At 46.0% G+C, this 27,738-nt stretch overlaps 1 protein-coding gene across 2 annotated transcripts; it reads left to right on the top strand.

Moving 5' to 3' along the window:
* The first annotated feature begins 449 nt into the window (after window positions 1-449).
* Window positions 450-27,738, top strand: LOC141171854 (uncharacterized). Of its 2 annotated transcripts, XM_073655483.1 has the most exons (8): window positions 458-542; window positions 12,798-12,861; window positions 21,444-21,593; window positions 21,723-21,902; window positions 21,986-22,109; window positions 22,192-22,289; window positions 22,488-22,578; window positions 25,022-27,738. In XM_073655483.1, the coding sequence occupies exons 3-8, from the start codon at window positions 21,516-21,518 to the stop codon at window positions 26,464-26,466; spliced, it is 2,016 nt and encodes a 671-aa protein (XP_073511584.1). In that variant the 5' UTR covers window positions 458-542; window positions 12,798-12,861; window positions 21,444-21,515; the 3' UTR covers window positions 26,467-27,738. The 2 variants fall into 2 exon arrangements, with proteins under 2 accessions (XP_073511583.1, XP_073511584.1); XM_073655482.1 differs by lacking the exon at window positions 12,798-12,861 and having other exon boundaries at window positions 450-542.

The following is a 27,738-nucleotide window of genomic DNA, read 5'->3' as shown; positions in this document are numbered from 1 at the left end:
ATAGAGAATCTATTATAGAGAATCTATGGGGTATTGTCAAGAGGAAGATGAGAGACACCAGACCCAACAATGCAGACGAGCTGAAGGCTGCTATCAAAGCCACCTGGGCTTCCATAACCCCTCAGCAGTGCCACAGGCTGATCGCCTCCATGCCACATTGCCGCATTGATGCAGTAATTGATGCAAAAGGAGCCCCGACCAAGTATTGAGGGCATTTACTGAGATAATGGCTTTTGTGTTTTCATTGGTTGTAAGCCATAATCATTAACATTAACAGAAATAAACACTTGGAATAGATCCCTCTGTGTGTAATGACTCTATATAATATAGGAGTTTCACTTTTTGTATTGAAGAACTGAAATAAATTAACTTTTTGATGATATTCTAATTTAGTGAGATGCACCACATATATGGCTGTTGTGTGCGCACAGGACCTGTGATGAGGTCACAGGAGGGGAGGAGTCAGGGGTCACATGATCAGGGGCCTCAGTGGACGCAGGACTCTGCTGTGCTGGTATGTGGTGGCAGCTCTGCAGGTGGAGGTATGTGGAGACCCCCATTACTGGAGCAGGGGGCATTAACCCCTTCAGCACGGAGACTCTTTGGGGTCTTGTATTCCCCCTTTATAAGAATCATAAGGTTTCTGTTCTGTTTCCTGTAATAGATACATACGACCCAACTATGGAGACAGGAAGGGAGGAAACGTCTTGTTCTCATTAGTGATGAGGGCGCGTGGATTGTTAACCCTTCGGTGAGCGCGCTCGGGTGCTCGGCATCTATGTTGGTGCCGCCGCGGCTCATGTGTCATGGCGGTTGGGCTGCTGTGACACATGCAGGGATTGCTTAACAAACAGGCTGTTCATCAGACATGGTTCCATTAACAGACGCCTTCACCGAGGGGATTGAATAAAGGGCTCTAATGGTGTGAATAATAGGACCCACAAACCCAAACCTATTTAACAGCGAGAAGACGAATGACCAATTGACTGGGTCAGACGCCTTCTCAGCATCAATTAAGTGACATTTTATTGAATGAAATAAGTATTTGATCACCGACCAACCCGCGAGAATTCTGGCTCCCTCAGACCTGTTAGTCTTCCTTTAAGAAGCCCCCCTACTCTGCACTCATTACCTGTATTAATTGCACCTTATTATATGTATAAAAGACACCTGTCCACACACTCAATCAATCACATTCTAACCTCTCCACCATGGGCAAGTCCAAAGAGCTGTGTAAGGACACCAGGGACAAAATTGTAAACCTGCACAAGGCTGGAATGGTGTCACGGGTGTGTCAGATGTGACAGACCTCTGCCGGGGGAGCGGTCTGGAGATGAACCAGTACTGGGGGAGGTAGCAGAACCCATGCAGTTAGGGGGTGCCTTTACATCATACATTTCCCCGGAGATTCGCAAGAAAAAAAGGCATTTTTTTTTTTCTGGGAAAAAGGGACATTTTATTAGGACTTGTCCTTCAATTCCTAAACAAAAGGACAACTCACAGCAGAGAGGATTCTCTTATAACATAACCTTCACTTATACTTATAAAACTTTATATCCTATATATCCATTACTGAATCAACATAACCCCTATTAACCTAAGGACACAAAAAGACTCATTACAGATATTTACAGGATACGGTTCCCGGATGAATATATCCAGTCCTGACTGTTAAATAACATTAATCATAATCTAAAGTGCTATTGTGCAATATAGAAAGAAAATGTGTGGTTCCCACCCATTTTGCATCTAGGCACCATCCATGATTTTCTGTCTGTCTGTTGATTTTTTTCTGAGGACTGATGCTACCCTGTCGTGCCCCTGGGTTTAGCTCCCGCCCCGACACGGGCAGTACCCAAGTGTACCTTCTAACATATCCCACAAAAACCCTTCTGAAGCGTTTCTTTCTCCTTACGGAGAATTCATCAGGGGAGTATGTTTAGCATTTTGGGGAAGGCACAAATAATGCAAAGAGAGACGTTGACTCTGTGCCAATATAGTGTCAAAGTGAGTAAAACAAGAAAATTCAATGAGGCTCACAATGGTGAGTGTTCATTACAGTCGTGCAGAGTGCTACCACCACTATTTTTCCAAAAAATGTATGGGGAGATAATCCCACACACTCACTTCCTGTATGTAAACAGGTTTACTTTCCCTCCTTTCCAGGGAGTCCTATGTCACTTCCCGGGAGGGGCTTATATCTCTCTTATATTTTGGTTGCTATAATTCCAGGGTTTATCTCTATCAAACCCATTCCTTTTTCAAATACATTATCCCATAATAGTGCTCTCATCAGACTCATTCCATTTTGACCACCTTATATGTATTCCCACTCTTTCAAAACATGTCATTTCCTGCAGCGCGGAGTCTCACAATCACATGACACGGCTGGGTCTCATCCGATCACACCGCGACCACGTGACACTGCCGACCGCATCATTTCTGGACGCCCGGCAGGTCACAAACACGTGTCATAACCGATCACATAATTTCTGGCCGCCCGTAATGCCGCGATCACGCAATGCAGCCCCATTTTTACAGCCACCTACACTCAGCCATATGTTGCAACATGTGACCGTGGACTCCACAACGCTTCCGGTCACGTGGCACCCGAAACGCCTCAGTCACACGACCGACCACATATGGTCACATGTCCCCTTATATATCGTATTATTTCTGAATGATTACCACTGCCATAGTGACCATCAATCCAAATCGCACATGATGCTCCTTCCTACTTGGGGTAGGCTGGCAGCTTTAAATACAAACTTCATCAGGCGGACATAATTTAAATATATGTATTTCATTCTGAAGGCACTCTTTAAGCAACCTGTTGCCCACAATGTCATATATTATATATCTATCCATAAATTTCCCTTCTTCCTAAGGGTATATAATCCTTAAGGATATAAATATTACCTTCTTTTAAAGGCACTCAAGATTTTAAAGGCTCAAAAATCTGATTTTGACAGGCACATGTAATGGGACGCTTCACGTAAGCATGATCAAACGGGGGGAAAGGAGGGGGAGGATTTTGTAAGGTGGGGATCAGGAGATACTCCTTTCAGATAAAACAACTATAGCCAAGTTGCTCATTGAGCCACTTAGGGGTCATGGTGTTCAACCAGAAAATCCATCTTGCTTCTTTTTGCTGTAGGATTCTGTCCATGTCCCCCCCCACTATTCATTTTCATGCAACCAATTCCCGTCAATGATATTACTTTCGGATCCCCCCGTGCACTAAATTTACATGTTTAGCAATGGGCGTGTCATTATTGTTTGCAATATTACTTAGATGCTCTCCTATTCTTCTTCTCATTTCTCGTATGGTCTTCCCTATTTACTCCTTTTTGCAAATACATGTTGCTTTATATATCACAAATTTTGTTCTGCAATTAATAAAACTTCTAATATCAAAGGACAGTCCTGTAACGTTACTCATAAAGGTTTTTGTAGTCTTAACATTCGGACAGGCCACACATCCGCTGCAATTGTAGCAGCCATTCAGTCTCCCTGATAACCAAGACTTGTCCTTTTTAGATTGCACAAAATGACTTTTGACAACCCTGTCTCCAATTGTTTTGTTTCTATGAAACGTGATTTGTGGTTTTGTACCAACAACTTTTTTCAAATCCTCGTCTATGGCTAGAATTCCCGAATATTTTTCTACGGTGGCCCTTGCTTGTGGGGCACCATTATCGTATGTCGCAATCAACCTAATAAGTTCTTTTCCTTTTTCATTATTGTCTTTTGTTCTTGGAGAGAGCAGATTTTCTCTATTTTGTTTTAAAGCAAACTGGTACGCCCTTCTCAAAACCCAATCAGGGTATCCCCTTCGTTTAAACCTCTCTCTCATTTCCTTAGCCTGCTGTATAAATTCACCATCAGTCGAACAATTCCTTCTCAATCTGATGTATTGGCCTTTTGGTATTCCCTTCTTCAGAGGGGGGAGGATGGTGGCTCTCCCACCAAAGAAGGGAATTTGTAGCTGTTGGTTGTAACGGGTCCTGGTGGTGGAACCTCTGTGCCTAGGAACAAGGAGGGAGCCAGAGGGGCAGGTGCTACTCTGGGGACGACCTTGTAAAAGAGCAGGTGGCTCCCACGGGTCAGATAGCTGGGACTGACCAGTATAGCGGGTGGACACAACAGGCAGGCAGCAGTCTCTGGGTTAGCTGACGGGTGGTCACGGCAAGTGACAGCAGAGCAGGTAGAAGTCTCTTGGCTAGCAGGCAGGTGGTCACAGCATGTGACGGCAGAACAGGTAGAAGTCTCTTGGCTAGCAGGCAGGTGGTCACGGCATGTGACAGCAGAGCCTCCAGGTAGGCCAGCAGGTGGGTAGCAGACGTGCGCTGCCAGGTGAGCGGGCTAGCAGGTACGGCAGGTAGCAGGCAGGTAACTGGCAGGTGCTTCCTGGTATGCCGGTGGACTCGCCCATAGACAGACTGGCGGAAGATTGGAGACAGACTGTCGGGCTGGAGAGAAGACAAGCTGGCAGACAGGACTGGTAGTCAGGCTGGCAACGGGACCTGAGGGCTGAAGCAGAGGTGAGTATGCTTTGCAACAACTTTGCTCGGGCACCTCCATTTTGGAGGAGGTGCCTTATATATGGGAGGTGCCAGGAGCGGGAAGGTGAGAGGGACGGCGTCTCTGCCTAGCAGGGGGCAGAGACGCCGATGCTACAGTATCCCCCCCTTTAGGCCCCCCCTTTTTTAGGCCAGAGAGAAATTTCTCAAGGAGAAGCGGGGCGTTGATGTTCTCCCTGGGTTCCCAAGTTCTTTCCTCAGGACCAAACCCCTTCCAATCCACCAGAAAAAAGGTTTTCCCTCTTACCCTCTTGGTGGCCAGAATACTCTCTACCTCAAAGACGTCCTCAGCAGAAACCAGAGCAGGAGGAGTACCTGGATTGTTGGAAAAAGTGTTAAGGACAATGGGTTTGAGGAGGGATACGTGGAAGGAGTTGGGAATACTTAGGGTGGCCGGGAGCTTTAATTTATAGGCTACAGGATTAATTTGCCTGAGAACTTCAAAAGGACCGATGAATCGAGGGCCCAACTTGTAGGATGGTACTTTGAGCCGCACATGTTTGGAGGAGAGCCAAACCTTGTCTCCTGGACGGAATTGAGGCGGATCCAGACATCTCTTATCAGCATATCTCTTCATCCGCTCGGAAGACTGAAGAAGAGCGTACCTGGTACTCTCCCAAATGGTAGAAAATTCGCTGACAAGAGACTCCGCGGCAGGGTTGTCCACAGAAGCGGAGACGGGAACCGGAATCCGGGGATGTTGGCCACAGACTATAAAGAACTGGGATTTGGAAGAGGATTCACTCTCATGATTATTATAAGAGAACTCGGCCCATGGTAGGAGCTCCACCCAATCGGAATGGTGGGCATTAACGAAGTGCCGGAGGTAGCTGGTAAGGATCTGATTGATCCGCTCCACTTGACCATTGGACTGTGGGTGGTAAGCGGAGACAAAATCCAGGGTGACATCCAGCAGCTTGCATGTGGCTCTCCAGAAGCGAGAGGTGAACTGAACCCCTCGATCCGACACAATGTGGAGAGGTAGGCCATGGAGATGGAAGATGTGGGGGATAAAGTCTTTAGCCAGCTCGGGTGCAGATGGGAGACCAGGTAGGGGAATGAAGTGGGCCATTTTAGAAAAGCGGTCGGCGACCACCCAAATGACTGTACACTCTGCAGAAACAGGAAGATCGGTGATAAAGTCCATAGCAATGTGCTGCCATGGAGCAGCGGGTACGGGAAGGGGCAGGAGATGACTGGCTGGTAGATGTCTGGGAACTTTGTTGCGGGCACAAGATGAACAGGCCGTGACGAAGTCTACAACATCCTTACACAGGGTAGGCCACCAGTAATGTCGGGTAATGAGCAGGAAGGTCTTCTTTTGGCCAGCATGGCCAGCTAGTTTAGAAGAATGACCCCAGCGAAGAACCTTCTCCCGATCTGGTACTGCTACAAACGTCTTACCGGGTGGAAGACGAGTCAGATCCAAGGGGGCTACATTCATTACTTTGGAGGGGTCAATGATGTGCGTAGGCTCCTCCTCTTGATCGGAGGACAGGAAGGATCGGGACAAGGCATCAGCTTTGACATTCTTGTCTGCCGGGCGGAAATGAAGGATGAAGTCGAAGCGGGCAAAAAACAAAGACCACCGGGCCTGGCGAGGATTAAGTCTCTGGGCATTTTGGAGATAAGCCAGATTTTTGTGATCCGTGTAGATGATCACCGGGTATAGAGCCCCTTCAAGCAGATAGCGCCACTCCTCCAGTGCCAATTTAACGGCTAGCAATTCACGGTTTCCTATGGAGTAGTTGCGCTCAGACGAGAAGATTTTGGAGAAGAAGCCGCAGGTTACCATTCTCCCAGTAGAAGATTTTTGGGTGAATACCACTCCGGCTCCGGAGGAGGAGGCATCAACCTCCAGGTAGAATTGTTTATTGCAGTCCGGACGGTGCAGGACGGGGGCAGAGGCGAAGGCTTTCTTTAAGGAAAGAAAGGCCTCCTCGGCTTCGGGCGACCATACCTTGGGATTTGCCCCCTTACGGGTAAGCGCAGATATGGGAGCAGTCCGGGATGAGAAGTGTGGGATGAAGAGACGATAGTAATTGGCGAAGCCCAGGAATCGCTGGACTGGGCCACTATAGGACGGCGGAGAGCTTCTCGGGATCCATTCGCAAGCCTGTCTGGAAGATAACATAGCCCAAGAATGGAAGGGAGGTCTGGTCGAAGAGGCACTTCTCGTATTTGGCATAGAGGTGGTTCTGCCTGAGCCTAAGCAGGACCTGACGAACATCCCTCCGGTGTGTTGGGAGATCCGGAGAGAAGACCAAGATATCGTCCAGGTATACCACCAGGCAGGAGTACAGGAGGTCATGGAAGATGTCGTTAACAAGTTCTTGAAAGACAGCGGGAGCATTGCAGAGACCGAAGGGCATCACACGATACTCATAGTGACCGTCCCGGGTATTGAATGCTGTCTTCCACTCGTCTCCTTGATGGATACGGACCAGGTTATATGCTTCCCGTAGATCCAGCTTGGAGAAGATCCTGGCGCCTTTGAGGCGATCAAACAACTCGGAGATGAGCGGCAGGGGGTATTTGTTTTTTACCGTGATTTTATTGAGTCCTCTATAGTCAATACAGGGACGTAGTGAGCCGTCTTTCTTTTTGACAAAGAAGAATCCGGCTCCAGCCGGGGAGGTAGATTTTCGGATAAATCCCCTAGCCAGATTTTCTTCAATGTATTCAGACATGGCCCGGGTTTCGGCCGCAGACAACGGGTAGATACGCCCACGGGGTGGAGTGGCGCCAGGTACCAGGTCGATCGGGCAATCATATGGCCTATGGGGTGGCAATGTCTCTGCTTCCTTTTTACCGAAGACGTCCGCATAGGGCCAGTATGGAGCCGGGAGACCGGGTAGATTAGCTGGAGTAGGCAGAGGGCGAGCTGGGCGGACCGGAACCAGGCAGGTCTTATGGCAGTCTGGACCCCACCGGAGTACTTCACCGGATCGCCAGTTCAATACGGGTTCATGTGTCTGGAGCCAGGGTAGACCTAGCAACAGGGAGTGAGAGAGTCCGGACAGCACATGGAATGAGATTTTCTCAGAGTGCAGCATTCCCACCTGCAGGTTTAAGGGTTCAGTGACGAGCAGGATGGTCACTGGAAGGAGTCTTCCATCCACGGAGGCAACTGACAAAGGTTCAGCCAGAGGCTTGGTGGGAATACGGTATCTCTCTGCCAGGGACTGGGAGATGAGGTTTCCAGCAGCTCCAGAGTCCAGGTGGGCGATTTCAAAGTGCCGATTCTCTCCCCAGGAGATAGAGACAGACAAGGTTAGAGATGGAGAGGGTTTACTTTTGTCTAGGACGACCTCTCCGAGCGGTTCTAGACACTGGAGTTTCCCGGCTTCTCCGGGCAGAAACGGATCAGGTGCTCCCCTCAGCTCGGCGTGACTCTTGGCGAGATTTGACCATTTTGGTCTGGTCGATCTGCATGGGCTCGGGTGAGTGCGCCCGGGGAGTGACAGATGAAGAGACAGGTCTCTGAAAAGAAGGAGCAAGGCGGGGAACCCTCCTCTCACGGGTGGTCTCTTTGGTGCGTTCCTGGAACCGGATGTCAATCCGGGTAGCTAGTGACACCAGGTCATCCAGGGTGGTAGGAATGTCCCGACTGGCAAGTTCGTCTTTAATCCGACCGGAAATACCCTCCCAGAAGACGGAGACCAGAGCCTCGTTATCCCAGGCAAGCTCAGAAGCGAGGGTACGGAACCGGATGGCATATTGGCCCACCTTGAGACTCCCTTGGCGGAGACGTAGCAGAGAGGAGGCTGAAGAGGTCTTTCGTCCCGGTTCATCGAAGACTCTCCGGAAAGCAGTGAGGAAAGATGACAGGTCGGACACCAGGGGGTCCCCTCTCTCCCACAGGGGATTTAGCCAGGCCAGTGCTTCCCCGGTGAGATGGGACATGATGAATCCCACTTTGGCCCTGTCGGAGATGAACTGATATGCCAAGAGTTCAAAGTGCAGGGTGCACTGGTTTATGAAACCCCGGGCTAAAGCGGGGTCACCAGAAAAACGTGGAAGTGCTGAAAGTCGAGGTCCATAGCCGGGTGCCATAATGGAACCGGATTGCGGTGCCGCAGGAACAGACGCCACTGGGCCAGAGAAAGACACAGACGAGTTAGTCATAGCGGCTAGGCGAGAGTTAACGGACCGTAGAAAGTACAGAATCGAATCCTGTTGAGCTTTCTGTCGTTAGACTTCCTGGTGCAGATCGGAGATCTGGGAACCACCGGGTTCCATGGCCCGAGCAAACTGTAACGGGTCCGGTTGGTGGAACCTCTGCGCCTAGGAACAAGGAGGGAGCCAGAGGGGCAGGTGCTACTCTGGAGACGACCTTGTAAAAGAGCAGGTGGCTCCCACGGGTCAGATAGCTGGGACTGACCGGTATAGTGGGTGGACACAACAGGTAGGCGGCAGTCTCTGGGTTAGCTGACGGGTGGTCACGGCAAGTGACAGCAGAGCAGGTAGAAGTCTCTTGGCTAGCAGGCAGGTGGTCACAGCATGTGACGGCAGAACAGGTAGAAGTCTCTTGGCTAGCAGGCAGGTGGTTACAGCATGTGACGGCAGAACAGGTAGAAGTCTCTTGGCTAGCAGGCAGGTGGTCACAGCAAGTGACAGCAGAGCAGGTAGAAGTCTCTTGGCTAGCAGGCAGGTGGTCACAGCATGTGACGGCAGAACAGGTAGAAGTCTCTTGGCTAGCAGGCAGGTGGTCACAGCATGTGACGGCAGAACAGGTAGAAGTCTCTTGGCTAGCAGGCAGGTGGTCACAGCATGTGATGGCGGAGCCTCCAGGTAGGCCAGCAGGCGGGTAGCAGACGTGCGCTCCCAGGTGAGCGGGCTAGCAGGTACGGCAGGTAGCAGGCAGGTAACTGGCAGGTGCTTCCTGGTATGCCGGTGGACTCGCCCATAGACAGACTGGCGGAAGATTGGAGACAGACTGTCGGGCTGGAGAGAAGACAAGCTGGCAGACAGGACTTGTAGTCAGGCTGGCAACAGGACCTGAGGGCTGAAGCAGAGGTGAGTATGCTTTGCAACAACTTTGTTCGGGCACCTCCATTTTGGAGGAGGTGCCTTATATATGGGAGGTCCTCCGGCTATTGGCCGGGGACTCCTTAGGACGGCGCGCGCGGTCCCTTTAAGAGAGGGGGAACGCGCGTGCCCCCTAAGCACAGTGCCGGGGAAGGAGCGCGCGCCGGCAGCAGCGAGGAGGGGAGCGCTGGAGGACGCCACGCCAGGAGCGGGAAGGTGAGGGGGGACGGCGTCTCTGCCTAGCAGGGGGCAGAGACGCCGATGCTACATTGGTTTCCGAAAAATTGTGGTATGTATATCCCCCTCCTCTTGTTTTGCAATCTGGTACTCTTCTTCCACTACCTATCTCTAGTAGGCCATGGACACACACGTCCATGGATTTTATTACTGACCTCCCGGTTTCTGCAGGTAAAACAGTGGTCTTGGTGGTTGTAGATAGGTTCAGTAAAATGGTTCACTTCCTTGCATTACCTGCACTTCCAAATGCTAAGACAGTTGGTCGGGTGTTTATAAATGAGATCGTGAAGCTTCATGGGGTTCCCTCCGATGTGGTATCAGATCGGGGGACCCAGTTTGTTTCCAAGTTCTGGAAAGCATTCTGTTCTCGACTGGGGGTGCAGCTCTTTTTTTCCTCTGCCTTCCACCCTAAGACCGAGCGCGTCAATCAGAGTTTGGAGACCTACCTCAGGTGTTTCGTCTCCAAAAATCAGGAGAATTGGGCATCCTACTTACTGCTGTCAGAATTTGCAATTAATAATCATCTTCAAGTACCCACTGGCAGGTCATTGTTCTTTGGTGCATGCGGTTACCATCCACAGTTTGGTACCTTTAGTGGGGGAGGAGCTTCGGGAGTTCCTGAGGAGGAACGTTTTGCTTCGTCGCTCTCCTTTGTGTGGCGGGGGGTGCTGAGTAGTTTGAAGATCATGGGAGACCGGTATAAACTCATGGCTGACAGAAAACGCTTGCCAGGTCCGAACCTGAATGTGAATGACTTTGTGTGGTTGTCTACCAGGAATCTTAAGTTGAAAGTCCCTTCCTGGAAGCCGGGACCTACAGTGGTGGCCAAAAGTATTGGCACCCCTGCAATTCTGTCAGATAATACTCAGTTTCTTCCTGAAAATTATTGCAATCTCAAATTCTTTGGTATTATTATCTTCATTTAATTTTCTTGCAAGGAAAAAACACAAAAAGAATTGTCCTAAAGCCAAATTGGATATAATTCCACACCAAACCTAAAAAGGGGGTGGACAAAAGTATTGGCACTGTTTGAAAAATCATGTGATGCTTCTCTAATTCGTGTAATTAACAGCACCTGTAACTTATCTGTGGGACCTAACAGGTGTTGGCAATAACTAAATCACACTTGCAGCCAGTTAACATGGATTAAAGTTGACTCAACCTCTGTCCTGTGTCCTTGTGTGTACCACATTGAGCATGGAGAAAAGAAAGAAGACCAAAGAACTGTCTGAGGACTTGAGAAACCAAATTGAGTGGAAGCATGAGCAATCTCAAGACTACAAGTCCATCTCCAAAGACCTGAATGTTCCTGTGTCTTCCGTGTGCAGTGTCATCAAGAAGTTTAAAGCCCATGGCACTGTGGCTAACCTCCCTAGATATGGACGAAAAAGAAAAATTGACGAGAGATTTCAACGCAAGATTGTGCGGATGGTGGATAAAGAACCTCGACTAACATGCAAACAAGTTCAAGCTGCCCTGCAGTCCGAGGGTACAACAGTGTCAACCCGTACTATCTGTCGGCGTCTGAATGAAAAGGAACTGTATGGTAGGATACCCAGGAAGAGCCCACTTCTTACCCCGAGACATAAAAAAGCCAGGCTGGAGTTTGCCAAAACTTACCTGAGAAAGCCTAAAACGTTTTGGAAGAATGTTCTCTCGTCAGATGAGACAAAAGTCGAGTTTTTTTGGAAAAAGCATCAACATAGAGTGTACAGGAAAAAAAAAGAGGCATTCAAAGAAAAGAACACGGTCCCTACAGTCAAACGTGGCGGAGGTTCCCTGATGTTTTGGGGTTGCTTTGCTGCCTCTGGCACTGGACTGCTTGACCGTGTGCATGGCATTATGAAGTCTGAAGACTACCAACAAATTTTGCAGCATAATGTAGGGCCCAGTGTGAGAAAGCTGGGTCTCCCTCAGAGGTCATGGGTCTTTCAGCAGGACAATGACCCAAAACACACTTCCAAAAGCACTATAAAATGGTTTGAGAGAAAGCACTGGAGACTTCTAAGGTGGCCAGCAATGAGTCCAGACCTGAATCCCATAGAACACCTGTGGAGAGATCTCAAAATGGCAGTTTGGAGAAGGCACTCTTCAAATATCAGGGACCTGGAGCAGTTTGCCAAAGAAGAATGGTCTACAATTCCAGCAGAGCATTGTAAGAAACTCATTGATGGTTACCGAAAGCGGTTGTTCGCAGTTATTTTGGCTAAAGGTTGTGCAACCAAGTATTAGGCTGAGGGTGCCAATACTTTTGTCTGGCCCATTTTTGGAGTTTTGTGTGAAATGATCAATGATTTGATTTTTGCTTCATTCTCTTTTGTGTTTTTTCCTTGCAAGCAAATTAAATGAAGATAATAAAACCAAAGAATTTGTGATTGCAATAATTTTCAGGAAGAAACTGAGTATTATCTGACAGAATTGCAGGGGTGCCAATACTTTTGGCCACCACTGTAGGTTTATTGGTCCCTATAAAATAACTGCCGTCATTAACCCAGTATTGAGCTTCCTCAGTAAGACTATTGAAGATTGGTCGTGGCTGGGACTTCCAGCATGACAATGACCCTAAACACACAACCAGGGTAACTAAGGACTGGCTCCGTAAGAAGCATTTCAAGGTCCTGGTGTGGCCTAGCCAGTCTCCAGACCTGAACCCAATAGAAAATCTTTGAAGGAAGCTGAAACTCAATGTTGCCCAGCCACTGCCCCGAAACCTGAAAGATCTGGAGAAGATCTGTATGGAGGAGGGGGCCAAAATCCCTGCTGCAGTGTGTGCAAACCTGGTCAAGAACTACAGGAAACGTCTGACCTCTGTAATTGTAAACAAAGTTTTCTGTACCAAATATTAAGTTCTGTTTTTCTATTGTATCAAATACTTATTTCATGCAATAAAATGCAAATTAATTATGGACAAATCATACAATGTGATTGTCTGGATTTTTTTTCCAGATACTGCCTCTCACAGTTGAAGTGAACATGCAAGAAAAATTACAGACCTCGCCATTCTTTGTAGGTGGGAAAATTTTCAAAATCGGCAGCGTATCAAATACTTATTTTCCCTACTGTATGTGTGTGTCTGTGTATATATATATATATATATATATATGAGTACCATACCCTTTCCTTTATACCTTGATACATATCTGGTCCTATTTAATGTATCAGTGTATTTTTTATATATATTTCTATATATAAGGACAAACTAGGGCTTGTGAGAGACACTCACTGCGGAGCAGGGGCGCCATTGTCGTTCCTTAGGATGTAAACCTCCGTGGCTAGGCAGTATCCGCTTTGTTTAGGTGCGGGATAGGGTAAGGTAGTGACTATCAGTTATTCAGCAGCATCATTGTTTACATATCTTTATATACATCCACAACAAACCATTCAGCTTGTAATTTTGCTACTTATATAATATATTGTTAGTCCAGTTTTTACTGCATATATTTAATAAAGGTTTAAGATTTTATTTTAGGGGGGGGTTTCCCACTGCCCACACACAATATGGTACCATCGTCCCTACCGACTACCCCACTGCTAATGAATAAGTACTCACTTAGCCCCATTCTTGGGGCAGATTCTAATGAACCCGGGACCAATGAGATATTTACCTCTCAATAGTTGGATAGGCAGGGGCGAATCATCCATAGTGGCAACCCACGTGACCGCTATGGTGCCCTTGAATTGATGGTGATGGCATTGAATAGAATAGTGAATCAGTGAGTCGAAAGCTCCCCGATCCACCATTCAGCCTTCGCCTGTGAGTCTAAGACTCCATGCACTGCAGGCACAATGGCGTCACTACATCCCACCTGTAGTATGGAGCCTCAGTACTATAGGCTTCATATTACAGTTGGTTGAGTAGTTTGTGTTTTTTTTTTTTTAAATGTCAGGAATTGTGGGGGCATCATATTAAGTGAAGGGCTCTGGGGGCCATCATACAGTGTGGGTCTGTGGGGGCCATCATACTGTGTGGGAGCCCTCATACTGAGCTACATGGGCGCACAGGAGAACAATTTCCTAGTGATGAGTGAGATAGGAATAAGTAAGTGAGAAATACAGACCTTTGGTCTATGTGGTTGCAGACTTGAATTGATATGGTGTAGTGTGCCAGGAGGGAGTCATTAGGAGTCATAATACGTTCTGCCGTGCTTGGACGTCCATCTGTAGTGGTCTCCGCCCGGTACTAGACATCCGCCTCCCATTCAATTGAATAAGAGGCGGATGTGTAGTACACCGCGGCGGCCACTACAACTTGACGGCCAAGCACCGCAGGTAAGGGATTCCAGCCGGCGACTGCCGCTGCCGGCACCGATAACAGCTGATCGGCGGTGGTGCCGCGTGCGGGACCCCGACCTATCATACATTGATGCCCTATCCTTTTTATAGGGCATCAATGTAAAAGTAGTGGACAACCCCTTTAAGGAACGATACCTTATCTTAGACAAACAGGATTTAAGAAAACAATTTTCTATACTAGAGAGAAAGCTACAGTGTTGCCTAATGGGGACACACGTTCTCCTATGAAGAAGTGAAGATGCAGTGCCACAGCAAGGAGTGTGTGGCCCTCATCTAATGGACTTTGAGAGTACTAGTGAGGAGTCGTACCGATGCACCTCAGTCAGTGAGGTCCTCACACATCAACTGGGAGCTGAGAGTAGCTCTGAATAGCCGTAGAGACACATCTTGACCCATATGGTCCCCACAGGGGATGATGGGCCTTTCTATAGTAGTTTGCTGGACTGTTGTAGCTTGTAACAAAAGTTATGTACCACTACAAAGTGTTGTGCCTGCTATCTGATGTATATACTTCTCATCAACTTCTTGTTAAGAAAAGAGTTTATTTTCTGTCTTCGGTCTCCCACATTCATCTCCAAACCATCTAGTCCAGTTTGCCAAGTCCAATGGCAGCATGTGGTCTGCAGAGTCGGGAGATATGACTCCGCCAAATAAATAAATAATATATATATATATATATATATATATATATATATATATATATATATATATATATATACCGTATTTTTCAGACTATAAGACGCACTTTTTTCCTTCAAAGTTTTGGAGGAGAGTGGGGGTGCGTCTTATAGTCCGAATACTATATTACTGTATGGCCATGCATGGTGGTGGGTGTGGAGGAGCGGCAGCGGGGGATCAACGTGGCACAGGAGGCAGCAGCCGCCTGCTGCAGCCTACACTGTGCCCACTACTAAAGAAAATGAATATTCCCTGCTGCCCACGGGCGTGAAGAGCAATGAATATTAATTTTCCTTAATAGCCGACACACTGTAACCGCAGCGCGTCTCCTGCTGCCGCTCTGCAGTCTATGTGTCCGCTATTAAAGCTCATGAATATTCCCTACAACCCACTGCCATGGGTTGTAGTGAATATTCATGGTCATTAATAGCGGGCTGATTGACTGCAGATCGGCAGCAAGAGCCACACTGCGGTACAGTTCGCCGGCTATTGAAGAGACTGAATGGTCACTGCTCCCCACGCACAGACTCCCGGCATGGGGAGCAGTGACTATTCCAGCACAGCGTCTCACACTGTGTGAGGGCGCATGGCAGGGATGCCATGCGCGGCTCACACAGTGAGAGTCTTGGCAGCAGAGCGGGACAGCGCTGGAGGAGAGAGGAAGTGAGTATCACTGTTTATTTTTTTTTTGTGGGCAGCGTGATGGGGGCTCAGAGGGTGCCATACATACCAGGATGGGGTCTCGAGGGGTGCCATGCATACCAGGATGGGTTCTCAAGGGGTGCCATACATACCAGGATAGGGTCTCAAGGGATGCCATGCATACCAGAATGGGGAATCAAGGGGTGCCATACATACCAGGATGGGTGATCAAGGGGTGCCATACATACCAGGATGGGGGATCATGGGGTGCCATGCATACCAGGATGGGGGATCAAGGGGTACTATGAATTCCAGGATGGGGGATAAAGGGGTACCATGCATACCAGGATGGGGGATCAAGGGATGCCATGAATACTAGGATGTGGGATCAAGGGGTACCATGCATACCAGGATGGGGGATCATGGGGTGCCATGCATACCAGGATGGGGGATCAAGGGGTGCCATGAATACCAGGATGGGGGATAAAGGGGTACCATGCATACCAGGATGGGGGATCAAGGGATGCCATGAATACTAGGATGTGGGATCAAGGGGTACCATGCATACCAGGATGGGGGATCAAGGGGTGCCATGAATACTAGGAGGGGGATCAAGGGGTGCCATGCATACCAGGATGGTAGATCAAAGGGGTGCCATGAATACCAGGATGGTAGATCAAAGGGGTGCCATGAATACCAGGATGGGGGATCAAGGGGTGCCATGAATACCAGGATGGTAGATCAAAGGGGTGCCATAAATACCAGGATGGGGGATCAAGGGGTACCATGCATTCCAGGATGGGGATGAAGGCCACGTATGCCAGGATGGGATGGGGGCCACGTATACCAGGAAAGAGTGGCCATACATACCAGGATGGAGGATATTAACTAGTGTTGAGCGAGTATGTTCTATTAACCCTTTCGCCGAGTATGCTCGGGCCGAGCTCCGAGTATTTATAGCTGCTCGGTGATATGGTTGAATCGCTCCCGTGTCCATGATTTGCTACTGTTTGACAGTTTTATTACATGTGTGGAATGTCTATTTCTTACACATTCCTCACATGTAATAAAACTGTCAAACAGTTGCAAATCATGCACACGGGAGCGATTCAACCATATCACCGAGCAGCTATAAATACTCAGAGCTCGGCCCGAGCATACTCGGACAGAACATACTCGCTCAACACTAATATTAACCCCTTTAAAGCCCATGACGTACTAATATGCGTCTGTGCCATGGGACTTAAGAGCCTGACCCGTATTAGTACGTCATCACGATCTCGCGCGCACACAGGCTGTACGGGCGCGATCGCCGCCGGGTGTCAGCTGATTGTCACAGCTGACACCCGGTACTATGTGAAAGGAGCGGTCCCGCACCGCTCCCGGCACATTAACCCCCGCAATGCTGCGATCGAAGTCGATCGTAACATTGCGGTGGCTAAGGGGAGGTGATCGCAATACTCACCTCCTCTTCCGGCCTCCAGCGCTGTCTGCCGCGGCTTCCCAGGTGTTGCCATGACGACCTGATGTCGTCATGACAACATCCGGGTCACCAGACAGCAGGAAGATTGTTTGGTCATGCGCAGTGCATGACCGAACAATCTTCTCACTGTGCAGCGCTGACTGCCTGCATGGCACAGGGATGGTGCTCCATCCCTATGCTATGCAGGCGATCAGAATAAAAAAAGTGAAAGTCCCACAGTGGGACAAAGTAAAAAAGTGTAAAAACTCGCAGAAAGTGAAAAAAAAAAAAAAAATTGTAAAAATATAAAAAAAAATAAATAAAAAAAATAATCCACCAAAAATAAAAATATAATGTACCCATCAATAAATATTATTATGAAAAAAAATAAAATAAAAGTACACATATTTGGTATCGCCACGTCCGGAACGACCTGACCTATAGAACTGCCCCACTAGTTAACCCTTTCAGTGAACACGGTAAAAAAAAAAAAAACGAAGCAAAAAACAATGCTTTATAATCATACCGCCAAACAAAAAATGGAATAACACGCGATCAAAAAGATGAATATAAATAAAAATGGTACCGCTGAAAATGTCATCTTGACCCGCAAAAACAAGCCACCATACAGCTCCATCATCCGAAAAATCAAAAAGTTATAGCTCTCAGAATAAAGCGATGCAAAAAAATAATTTTTTCTATAAAATAGCTTTTATTGTGTAAAAGCGCCAAAACATAGAAAAACGATATAAATGTGGTACACCTGTAAACATACTGACCCGAAGAATAAAGCTCCCTTATCAATTTTACCACACGCGGAGTAGAACAAAAAAAAAAAAAAACAATTCCTGAATTGTTGTTTTTTGTTTATTCTGCCTCCCAAAAGCTGGAATAGAAAGCGATCAAAATATTTCACGTGCCTGAAAATGGCACCAATAAAAACGTCAACTTGTCCCGCAAAAAACAAGCCATCACATGACTCTGTAGGCCAAAATATGGAAAAATTATAGCTCTCAAAATATGGCGATGCAAAAACTGGATTTTACAAAATATGTGTCTTTTAGTGTGTGACAGCTGTCAATCATAAAAACCCGATATCATTCTGGTATCTCTGTAGTCGCACCGACCCAAAGAATAAGGTCGTCTAATCACTTATACCGCACTAGGAACGGCGTAAAAAATAAACGCTAGGGTTGGGGTTAGGGTTGTGCTAATGTTAGGGTTGGGGGTAGGGTTGTTTTTTTTTTCAAAAGTAAAAAAAAAAAGAAAAAGATGACGATATGGCAACTAGTGTTGAACGCAAGTGCTCGCTACTTGAGTTTGCATCGGGTGCTCGAGTATGCACTGAGTATCGCGGGTGCTTGAGTCTCCGCTCCATATGCTTCGCGGCCAAAAAAAACTCACGAGGATTGCCTGCCATGCACGAGTGATCCCTGCATGTTTTTTTGGGGGTGTCTAATAACCGTGAAACATGCGGGCAGGGACTCGAGCATTTCACTTGAGCACCCGAGATACATGGTGCATACCTGAGTACCCAATGCAAACTCAAGTAGCGAGCACTAGCGCTCAAGACTAGTGACAACTTATTCAATATGATGACCTAATGTCATCAAATTCTGTGTCATACCTCTGGGTTCAAAATGTTCACTATACCCCTTGATAAAATCCTTGAGGGGTGTAGTTTCCAAAATGGGGTCACTTGTGGGGGGTTTCAACTATTTGGCACATCAGGGGCTCTTCAAACGCGACATGGTGTCCGCTCTCGATTCCAGACAATTTTGCGTTCAAAAAGTCACACAGTGCTCCTTCCCTTCTGAATTCTGCTGTGCGCCCAAACACTGTATTTTCCCCACATATGGGGTATTGGAGTACTCAGGAAAAATTGCACAAAAGTTTTTGGGGTCCATTTTCTCCTCTTACCCTTGTGAAAATAAAAAAATTGGGGCTAAAACATCATTGTTGTGGAAAAAGTTAGATTTTTTTATTTTCACGGCTCCATGTTATAAACTTCTGTAAAGGGTTCAAGGTGCTCACCACACATCTAGATAAGTTCCCTGAGGGGTCTAGTTTCAAAAATGGTGTCACTTGTGGGGGTTTCCACTGTTTAGGCACATCAGAGGCACATACATTAATTATTCAAGCAAATTTTACAATCAAAAAGTCAAATGGCGCTCCTTCCCTTCCGAACCCTGCCGCGCGCCCAAGCAGTGGTTTTCCCCCACATATGGGGTATCTGCTAACTCAGGAGAAATTGCACAACAAACTGCATAGTGCAATTTCTCCTGTTACCCTTATGAAAATGCAAAATTGGGGGCTGAAAAACATTTTTGTGGGAAAAATGTGAAAATTTTATTTTTGCGGCTCAATGTTATAAACTTCTGTGAAGCACCTGGGGGTTCAAGGTGCTCACCACACATCTAGATAAGTTCCCTGAGGGGTCTAGTTTCTAAAATGGTGTCACTTGTGGGGGGTTTCCACTGTTTAGGCACATCAGGGGTCCCCAAATGCAATATGGCGTCTGCTAATTATTCAAGCAAATTTTACATTTAAAAAGTCAAATGGCGCTCCTTCCCTTCCGAACCCTGCTATGCGCCCAAACAGTGGTTTTCCCCCACATATGGGGTATCTGCTTACTCAGGAGAAATTGCACAACAAATTTTGGGGTCCATTTTTTCCTGTTACCCCTGCAAAAATAAAAAAAATTGGGTCTAAAGTAACATTTTTGTGAAAAAAGTTAAATGTTAATTTTTTTCTTCCACATTCCAAAAATTCCTGTGAAGCACCTGAAGGGTTAATAAAGTTCTTGAATGTGGTTTTGAGCACCTTGAGGGGTGCAGTTTTTAGAATGGTGTCACTTTTGGGTATTTTCTGTCATAAAGACCCCTCAAAGTGACTTCAAATGTGATGTGATCCCTAAAACAATGGTTTTGTAAATTTTGTTGGAAAAATGAGAAATCGCTGGTCAACTTTTAACCCTTATAGCTCCCTAACAAAAAAAAAAATTTGATTCCAAAATTGTGCTGATGTAAAGTAGACATGTGGGAAATGTTATTTATTAACTATTTTGTGTGACATATCTCTCTGATTTAAGGGCATAAAAATTCAAATTTTGAAAATTGCAAAATTTTCAACATTTTCGCCAAATTTCTGTTTTTTTCACAAATAAACGCAAGTGATATAGAAGAAATTTTACCACTATCATGAAGTACAATATGTCATGAAAAAACAGTCTCAGAATCAGGGGGATCCGTTGAAGTGTTCCAGAGTAATCACCTCATAAACTGACAGTGGTCAGAATTGTAAAAATTGGCCTGGTCATTAACGTGCAAACCACCTTGGGTTTTAAAGGGGTTAACGGAATTGTGGGACAGTACCCCAATACCAGTTTCAGCAGCAGACCCCCTCCCCCATAACAGGGCATCATGACCACATTTTTTGCTTAAATTTTTTTTCCTATTTTCCTCCTCTATTATTTCATGAAATAGTTTAAAAAAAATTGACGTGGGGCTTCGCACTATATTTGTGTCCAGCCAGGTACAGCAGGCAGGAACGGGCTGCCCCCAACCACCAGCTGCCTATTTGTACCTGGTTGAACACAACAATATAGGGAAGCCCTTTTTTTCTTTATTATTTCATGAATTTCATGAAATAATTTTTAAAAAAAAATACGTGGGGCTTCGCCCTATTTTTGTGTCCAGCCAGGTACAACTTGGCAGCTGGGGGCTGGAATCCGCAGCGCAGGGAGGCCCAAGCTGATCGGCATCACCTGATACCTCAGCTGTTCATTTGAAATAACCGGCGGGAGAGCGCAGCACAGAACGGGAAAGCCGGCGGTGAAGTCTTTTCACTGCCGGCTTCCCCGCCCGGGTCCTTCTCTCCCTGCTCCTTGGTGCTGCGCTCCCCGCCCGGTCCTAACTTACGATCGGGATGGGAGGTGGCGAGGGGAGCGGAGGATCGGGGTGGTAGGCTGCGGGGAAGCAGTATGGGGCTGTGTGATTGTTTAAAAGCCGGCGGCTTTTTACCGCCCGCCGGCTTTTAAACAATCAGGAGAATTCTGGGATGGCATTCTGATGACAGGCTGGATCGCAGCTGAGCGCTGCCATCCAGCTTGTCATCCTTCAGAGACACTGCAGAGCGCAGGCATTATGGGAACTTCCGATTCCGGTATTCAATATTGTAAAAATATCGGAACTCAGTATCGGAACTCCGATACCGCGAATGTCGGCCGATACCCGATATTACAGTATCGGAATGCTCAACACTAGTCACGTGTAATGAATATCTCCTGCCGTATTGCTAATGCTGATTCCAGTGTTGGTAAAGGAGACGAGAATTAGCGTCATGGAAGATGAGTCTATGAGAAACGTATTCAGCTGCAGACTCCGAGGAAGAAAGAAGAAAACTAAACACTGTAAAATAATAAATCTCCTCATATGTTTCCCCTTATTATCTCTAGTAATTCTATTATTACACAGGATTTTTATGATGTTACACCTGCTCATCTTCTTCTCATTCAGATCCCTACAATATCAGATCATCTCAGTGAAGATCTTCTATATAAGAGAATTTTCCTTATTGATCCATAAAAGATGGATCTGGACAGAGACAAGATGGCGGAGAGGTTATTACACCTCACCCTAGAGATCCTCTTCCGGCTTACTGGAGAGGTGAGAGATTCTGATGACGTCACATTACATCATTCTTATCTATGGGAATAACAGATGGACAGAACTGGAGAGGTGAGGACTCTGGAAATGTCTGTAGTGAGATTTATTAATGTGTCTCTCCATAACCAGGATTACACAGTAGTGAAGAAGACCTCTAGTGAGCGCTGTCAGGACCCTGTGTCTGAGGGATGGGGAAGACCCCTGAGCCCAATCACAGGACCTCCACCTCACCCCCTGATACATGAGGACATCAATGACCAGAAGATCCTAGAACTCACCTACAAGATGATTGAGCTGCTGACTGGAGAGGTGACTCTGCTGCGAATGCTGGGACATTATACAGTAACGCTATGGAGGGATCGGGGGGATGACTGTATCATTGTATGTGTCAGGTGCCTATAAGGTGTCAGGATGTCACCGTCTATTTCTCCATGGAGGAGTGGGAGTATTTAGAAGGACACAAAGATCTGTACAAGGACATCATGATGGAGGTTCCCCAGCATCTCACATCACCAGGTAATAGACAGGACTAAATACACACGGCCTATAATTATCTGTATGTAAAGAATGAATTCAGCCCTGTATGTGTTTCCTCCAGATCTATCCAGTAAGAGGACAACACCAGAGAGATGTCCCCGTCCTCTTCTTCCACAGGACTGTAAACAAGAAGATCCCAATGTTCCTCAGGATCATCAGGTAGATGGAGAGAAGGTGTCATGAGATCTCCCCTATGATGTGTAGACGGCTGTGAAGGTCTTGTGCTCAGTCTTGTTTTATCCACCAGTATTATATGTTTTATACTTGTGTAATGAGAACGGTGGAGATGGCAGGATTAGAGCTGATCATAGATGTGACTTCTCCATCTGTCTGTGACTTTTATAATATTTGTTTCAGGGTGAAGATCTGACCAATATTAATACTACAGAGACATATGTGAGGGGTGATGAGTGGTGTAAGGAGGAGATTCCTACATATGACTACCCAGGTGAGTAGTGACCACTAAATGCAGAGAAGTCACAGATTATTCTCAGTCACCGGTTGTGGCTGCTTTATCGGTGGTGTAGTCCGGCCGTATCACAATCGTGTGATCACCATTTTGCCTCTAGATCACAAAACTCTTCTCCACCCAAAACTGTGCAAATGAATTTGGGCATTGAAAACCCTTTTCTATAGAACTTACAACCTGGGGATCCACCTACCCCCTGGGATTAGTAGACGCTGACCGTTACCTGCCCAGATCTAGAAATTACAAAGCTAAATGACAGCGTACGTAGAAAGTGCTGAAAAGTTATAAAATTACTTGAAGAAAAACATTCTGATGGGCCTGTAAGAGAAAGCGGAGGGTAATGATGCTGTTGGTTTCCCAGGACCCTGATATCTTATTGGATGAATCTACCTTCTCTCCTATCTGTGCTGCTGAATGTGCTCGTATGGTCCCTACAAGACCAGGTCCAGTCTTTGTGGCCAAACTTCACTTTTATGATCGACAATATTAAATGTGCAGTGAGGGCCAAGTGTGAATTTCTGTACAATAACAACGGAGTTTCCCTTTATTCTGACTTTTCAAACTATCTTCAAACAGGATAGTGATAAACTACATAAATAACATTACACCTGTGCCATGATATGTCTCTAAGCTGTGCGTGGCTGATGGCTGTAATATACATCTATTCCCGCCTGCAGGAGATGTGGTGGCATGGCTCGAGCCCTGGTTTCATGGATTCACTCCACGTCATGCATTCCATTATTTTTTTGATACTAAGGAGTTCAGATTACTGCACAATCTCTCCTGAAATGGGGGCACTAATACTTTCTCTACTCTTCTGGTCAGGACTCATCATATCTCCAATGGTCCACCATAAATGAGTGCGACTCCGGTTTAGTGTTGGATTTCTCCATTCATACATACGTTGGTGTTGGGGATGTAACATATATTTTTATTGTTATATTTTTTTTACATGTTCATTCTGTATGATAGTTTATTTGGGGTTGGATCGGCCTGCCTCACCTATGTGAGTCTTTAACTACCTAGTAGTTACAGTTACAGACTGAAGGTTTTTTTTACTGAAGAAGACTGTTCAGCTTGATCATTTCTGTCGGTGTTATTATCTGTAGTCACAGTTTTGCTCATCACCCTTTAATCCTTCCTTATGGATCTGGACTTACACAGATACTCCTTGGCTTGGGCCATAGTGTTACTTGCTGTTCTGCGGAGTGAGATGGGAAGAACAATAGTCCGGTAGCCAGAACCAGGAGGGCAGAGAAAGTACAAAATCAGAATACGCAAAAATAGTCAGTAAACGGGCCGCGGTCACAACAGGAATCAAATACACAAGCCGGGAGCTGAGCACAGAGGACTGAACCAGAGGAGAACAAGGCTGGATCTGGCAGCTTCCGGCAATATGCTTCCAGCTTTAGTAGGGTGCGGTGCTTTCCAAATGGCTGAAGCAGGGAGCAGATTACTCCAGCTGGACAGCACACACACCCATACCGCCAGACTGGATGGTACTACTGGTTCCATGCAAACTAATCTAAGTGGCTGGACAGAGTCTGTGCCGCCCAGAACTTTTGGTCCCGACGTCTTCTCAATCACCAGCGCCGCCTGCAGAATAAATAGGACAGCACCTGGTGACAGAAGCAGACGTCGCCGGAGCAGGTCCCAGAGGATATGGGACACACCACACCATACAAAATGTCAGAAAATCAGAGCAGTAGAAATTCCCATATATTTACTCCATTTTGAAAATTATGACCCTCAATGAATTAATCTTTAGAAGTTGTCACTACTTTGACTCCACAGGCACTTTCCGAAAATTAGCACACAGTAGATGTTTCAAACTGAAAATTACAAATATGCCATTTTATTCCCCAACACATAGTGTCCAGATTGTGCTCCGGGAGACACACACTGTAAATTAAGTGGGTTCTTTTCACTATAGTAATGCCAAATACATGGATGATAAATGTGTTTTGGGCACCCTGCAAGGCTCAGAAGAGAGGAGGAGATCTGACTTTGGGAGAGCGGATATTGCTGGATTGGTTTATAGAAGCCATGTTGCTTTTCAAGAGCCTTTGAGCCACTAATAATGTGAAAATCTCTGTTTTTCCATTGACAAATGATGGACCTGAGTGGGGACTTGTTTTTTGTGAGATGAGTAGAAGTTTTTATTGGTATTATTTTTGCCTATATAACATTGTTTGGCTTTTTATTCCATATTTGGGAGACTGAATGAACAAACAGTTGAACATCACGCTCTACTGGTTCATCCTATGAGGTTTTCTATTAGACTGTGAAATGTAATTTTCTTGGTGAATAATTCAATATTTTTTACATGAGTTGCTATTTTACAGTTTAAGTAGAAATGTTAAAAAATATATAATTCAAGGATATTTTATTCAAAAATAATAATTGGTTTTATTCTTGGCAGATGACTGTACCAGGAGATCAGAGGGACAGCTGACATCTTCAATTTTTAAATCAGATGATCTTGAGATCCCACAGGACACAATTGAAGTGATTGCCATTACTCCAGATCTACCATCATCCCTTCACAGCAAAGATCTGTCATCTGATCTTGTGAAACAGGTCCTGTCTTCTGATTCATTACCGACTACTAAGGAAAATCAAAGTCACAAAATAAGCATTAAAAAACGAACTACTCCTAATTCAAAGAAGCCATTTTCATGTTCAGAATATAGAAATAGTTTTCTTAAACATCAAAACATTCACACAGCGGAGAAAAGATTTTTTTGTTTCAAGTGTGGGAAATGTTTTAATCAGAAATCAAATCTTGTTAATCACCAGAGAAGTCACACAAAGAAGAAGCCATTTTCTTGTTCAGAATGTGGAAAATGTTTTACAGAGAAATCAAGGTTTATCAGACATCAGAAAACCCACATAGGGCAGAATCCTTTTTCATGCTCAGAATGTGGGAAATGTTTTAACCAGAAAGTGCATCTTGATAACCACCAGAAAACCCACACAGGAGAGAAGCCATTTTCTTGTTCAGAATGTGGAAAATGTTTTACATTGAAATCAAGTTTTATCAGACATCAGAGAACTCACACAGGGGAGAAGCCTTTTTCCTGTTCAGAATGTGGGAAATGTTTTAACCGTAAAGCGATTCTTGATAACCACCAGAGAACTCACACAGGGGAGAGGCCTTTTTCCTGTTCAGAATGTGGGAAATGTTTTAACCAGAAATCAGATTTGCTTAAGCACCAGAGAACTCACACAGGGGAGAGGCCTTTTTCCTGTTCAGAATGTGGAAAATGTTTTAAACAGAAATTTGATTTGGTCAATCACCAGAGAACTCACACAGGGGAGAGGCCTTTTTCCTGTTCAGAATGTGGAAAATGTTTTAACTATAAATCAAATTTGCTTAAGCACCAGAGAACTCATACAGGGGAGAAGCCTTTTTCCTGTTCAGAATGTGGAAAATGTTTTAAACAGAAATTTGATTTGGTCAATCACCAGAGAACTCACACAGGGGAGAAGCCTTTTTCCTGTTCAGAATGTGGAAAATGTTTTAACCAGAAATCAGGTTTGGTTAAGCACCAGAGAACTCACACAGGGGAGAAACCTTTTTCCTGCTCAGAATGTGGGAAATGTTTTAACCGTAAAGAGATTCTTGATAACCACCAGAGAACTCACACAGGGGAGAAACCTTTTTCCTGTTATGAATGTGGGAAATGTTTTAACCGTAAAGAGAATCTTCATAGCCACCAGAGAACTCACACAGGGGAGAAGCCTTTTTCCTGTTCAGAATGTGGAAAATGTTTTAAACAGAAATCAGATTTGGGTAAGCACCAGAGAACTCACACAGGGGAGAAACCTTTTTCCTGTTCAGAATGTGGAAAATGTTTTAACTAGAAATCAAATCTGGTTAAGCACCAGAGAACTCACACAGGGTAGAAACCTTTTTCCTGTTCAGAATGTGGGAAATGTTTTAACCAGAAATCAGATGTTGTTATACACCAGAGAACCCACACAGGGGAGAAGCCTTTTTCCTGTTCAGAATGTGGAAAATGTTTTGTGAAGAAATCCTCACTTCTTAGTCACCAAAGTACTCACACAGGCGAGAAGCCATTTTCATGTTCTTAATGTGGGAAATGTTTTACACAGAAATCAACTCTTAATAAACTTCAGAGAAGCCACACAGGGGAGAAGCCTATTTAAATTCTAATCGAAAATTGTATCTTCTTAAAGGGGTTTTCCACTTCTCTTGGTACAACGACTTCTCATTCCTCATGTTTGGCCTTGTTAAAATAAAAACACTCATACGCACCTCCCGTTGTGGCGCCGTTCCATTGGTGTCACAACTCGCGTTTCTGGGGCTCACATAAGGTTATTACATCACACAGTCCTGCTCCCAATCAACGCCGCCTTCGGACGTATTGAAAATCAACAGGAAAGACATGGCCTGGACATAGCAATGAGAGCACTCTCTTCAGACCGTGTTCCTGGGGGAATTATGAGCAATTTCCGGCCTTAAACATAACGTCCGATATGGGAAAGAAAGACCAGATCGGAGGTTAATCTGAGGTCCCCCACCTCCGTCAGCATATCTGGTATGCAGTGTTTCTTATTGAAAGTCTTATTATCCTGCTCTGGAGCCATTACTGCCTCATCTCAGTTTGGAAAAATAATCAGTATTAACCCTCATGATGCCAGACAGCTCAAGCCTGTAAGTCCTGCACCAACTTCTCTCTTAATGTAGGCCTCACAAGAAAACATCTCCACAAATCTCCCTGTATTCTCACCAAAGCCCACATACTGAGCAGTGCTTGCTGCACAGGAAAATATACTCCCCCAGCCACAGGGATTTTAATATGGGGAAAGCCATAATTGATTTGTATTTCATATTGCGTCTATCCCTACTAAACAAGAGATAGAGCAATATATATGACGCGCCCCCTGGGCCATGTTTGGGGAATACCCGGAGCCGGATCTGTTGGGGGTGGTAGTCCTCGTGGCGGTGACCCGGTCCGTGCCCAGGGTGTCAAACTAAGTGGCGATGTTTTTAGTGGCAGATGTGATATTGTTCGACTACGCCACCCGTTGAATGCGGTTACGAAACCGCCGCTGCAGGGCAGACCGCTGAGGCCGGTGGTACAGTTGTGCAGCGTGGGTAGTATAACCCCC

Source organism: Phyllobates terribilis, unplaced genomic scaffold (genome assembly GCF_046119375.1).
Source record: "Phyllobates terribilis strain yellow unplaced genomic scaffold, ASM4611937v1 Scaffold_12__6_contigs__length_324123572, whole genome shotgun sequence".
Lineage (NCBI taxonomy): Eukaryota > Metazoa > Chordata > Amphibia > Anura > Dendrobatidae > Phyllobates > Phyllobates terribilis.
The sequence above is the reverse complement of the archived record's forward strand: the minus strand, read 5'-3'. Positions and strand labels throughout refer to the sequence as shown.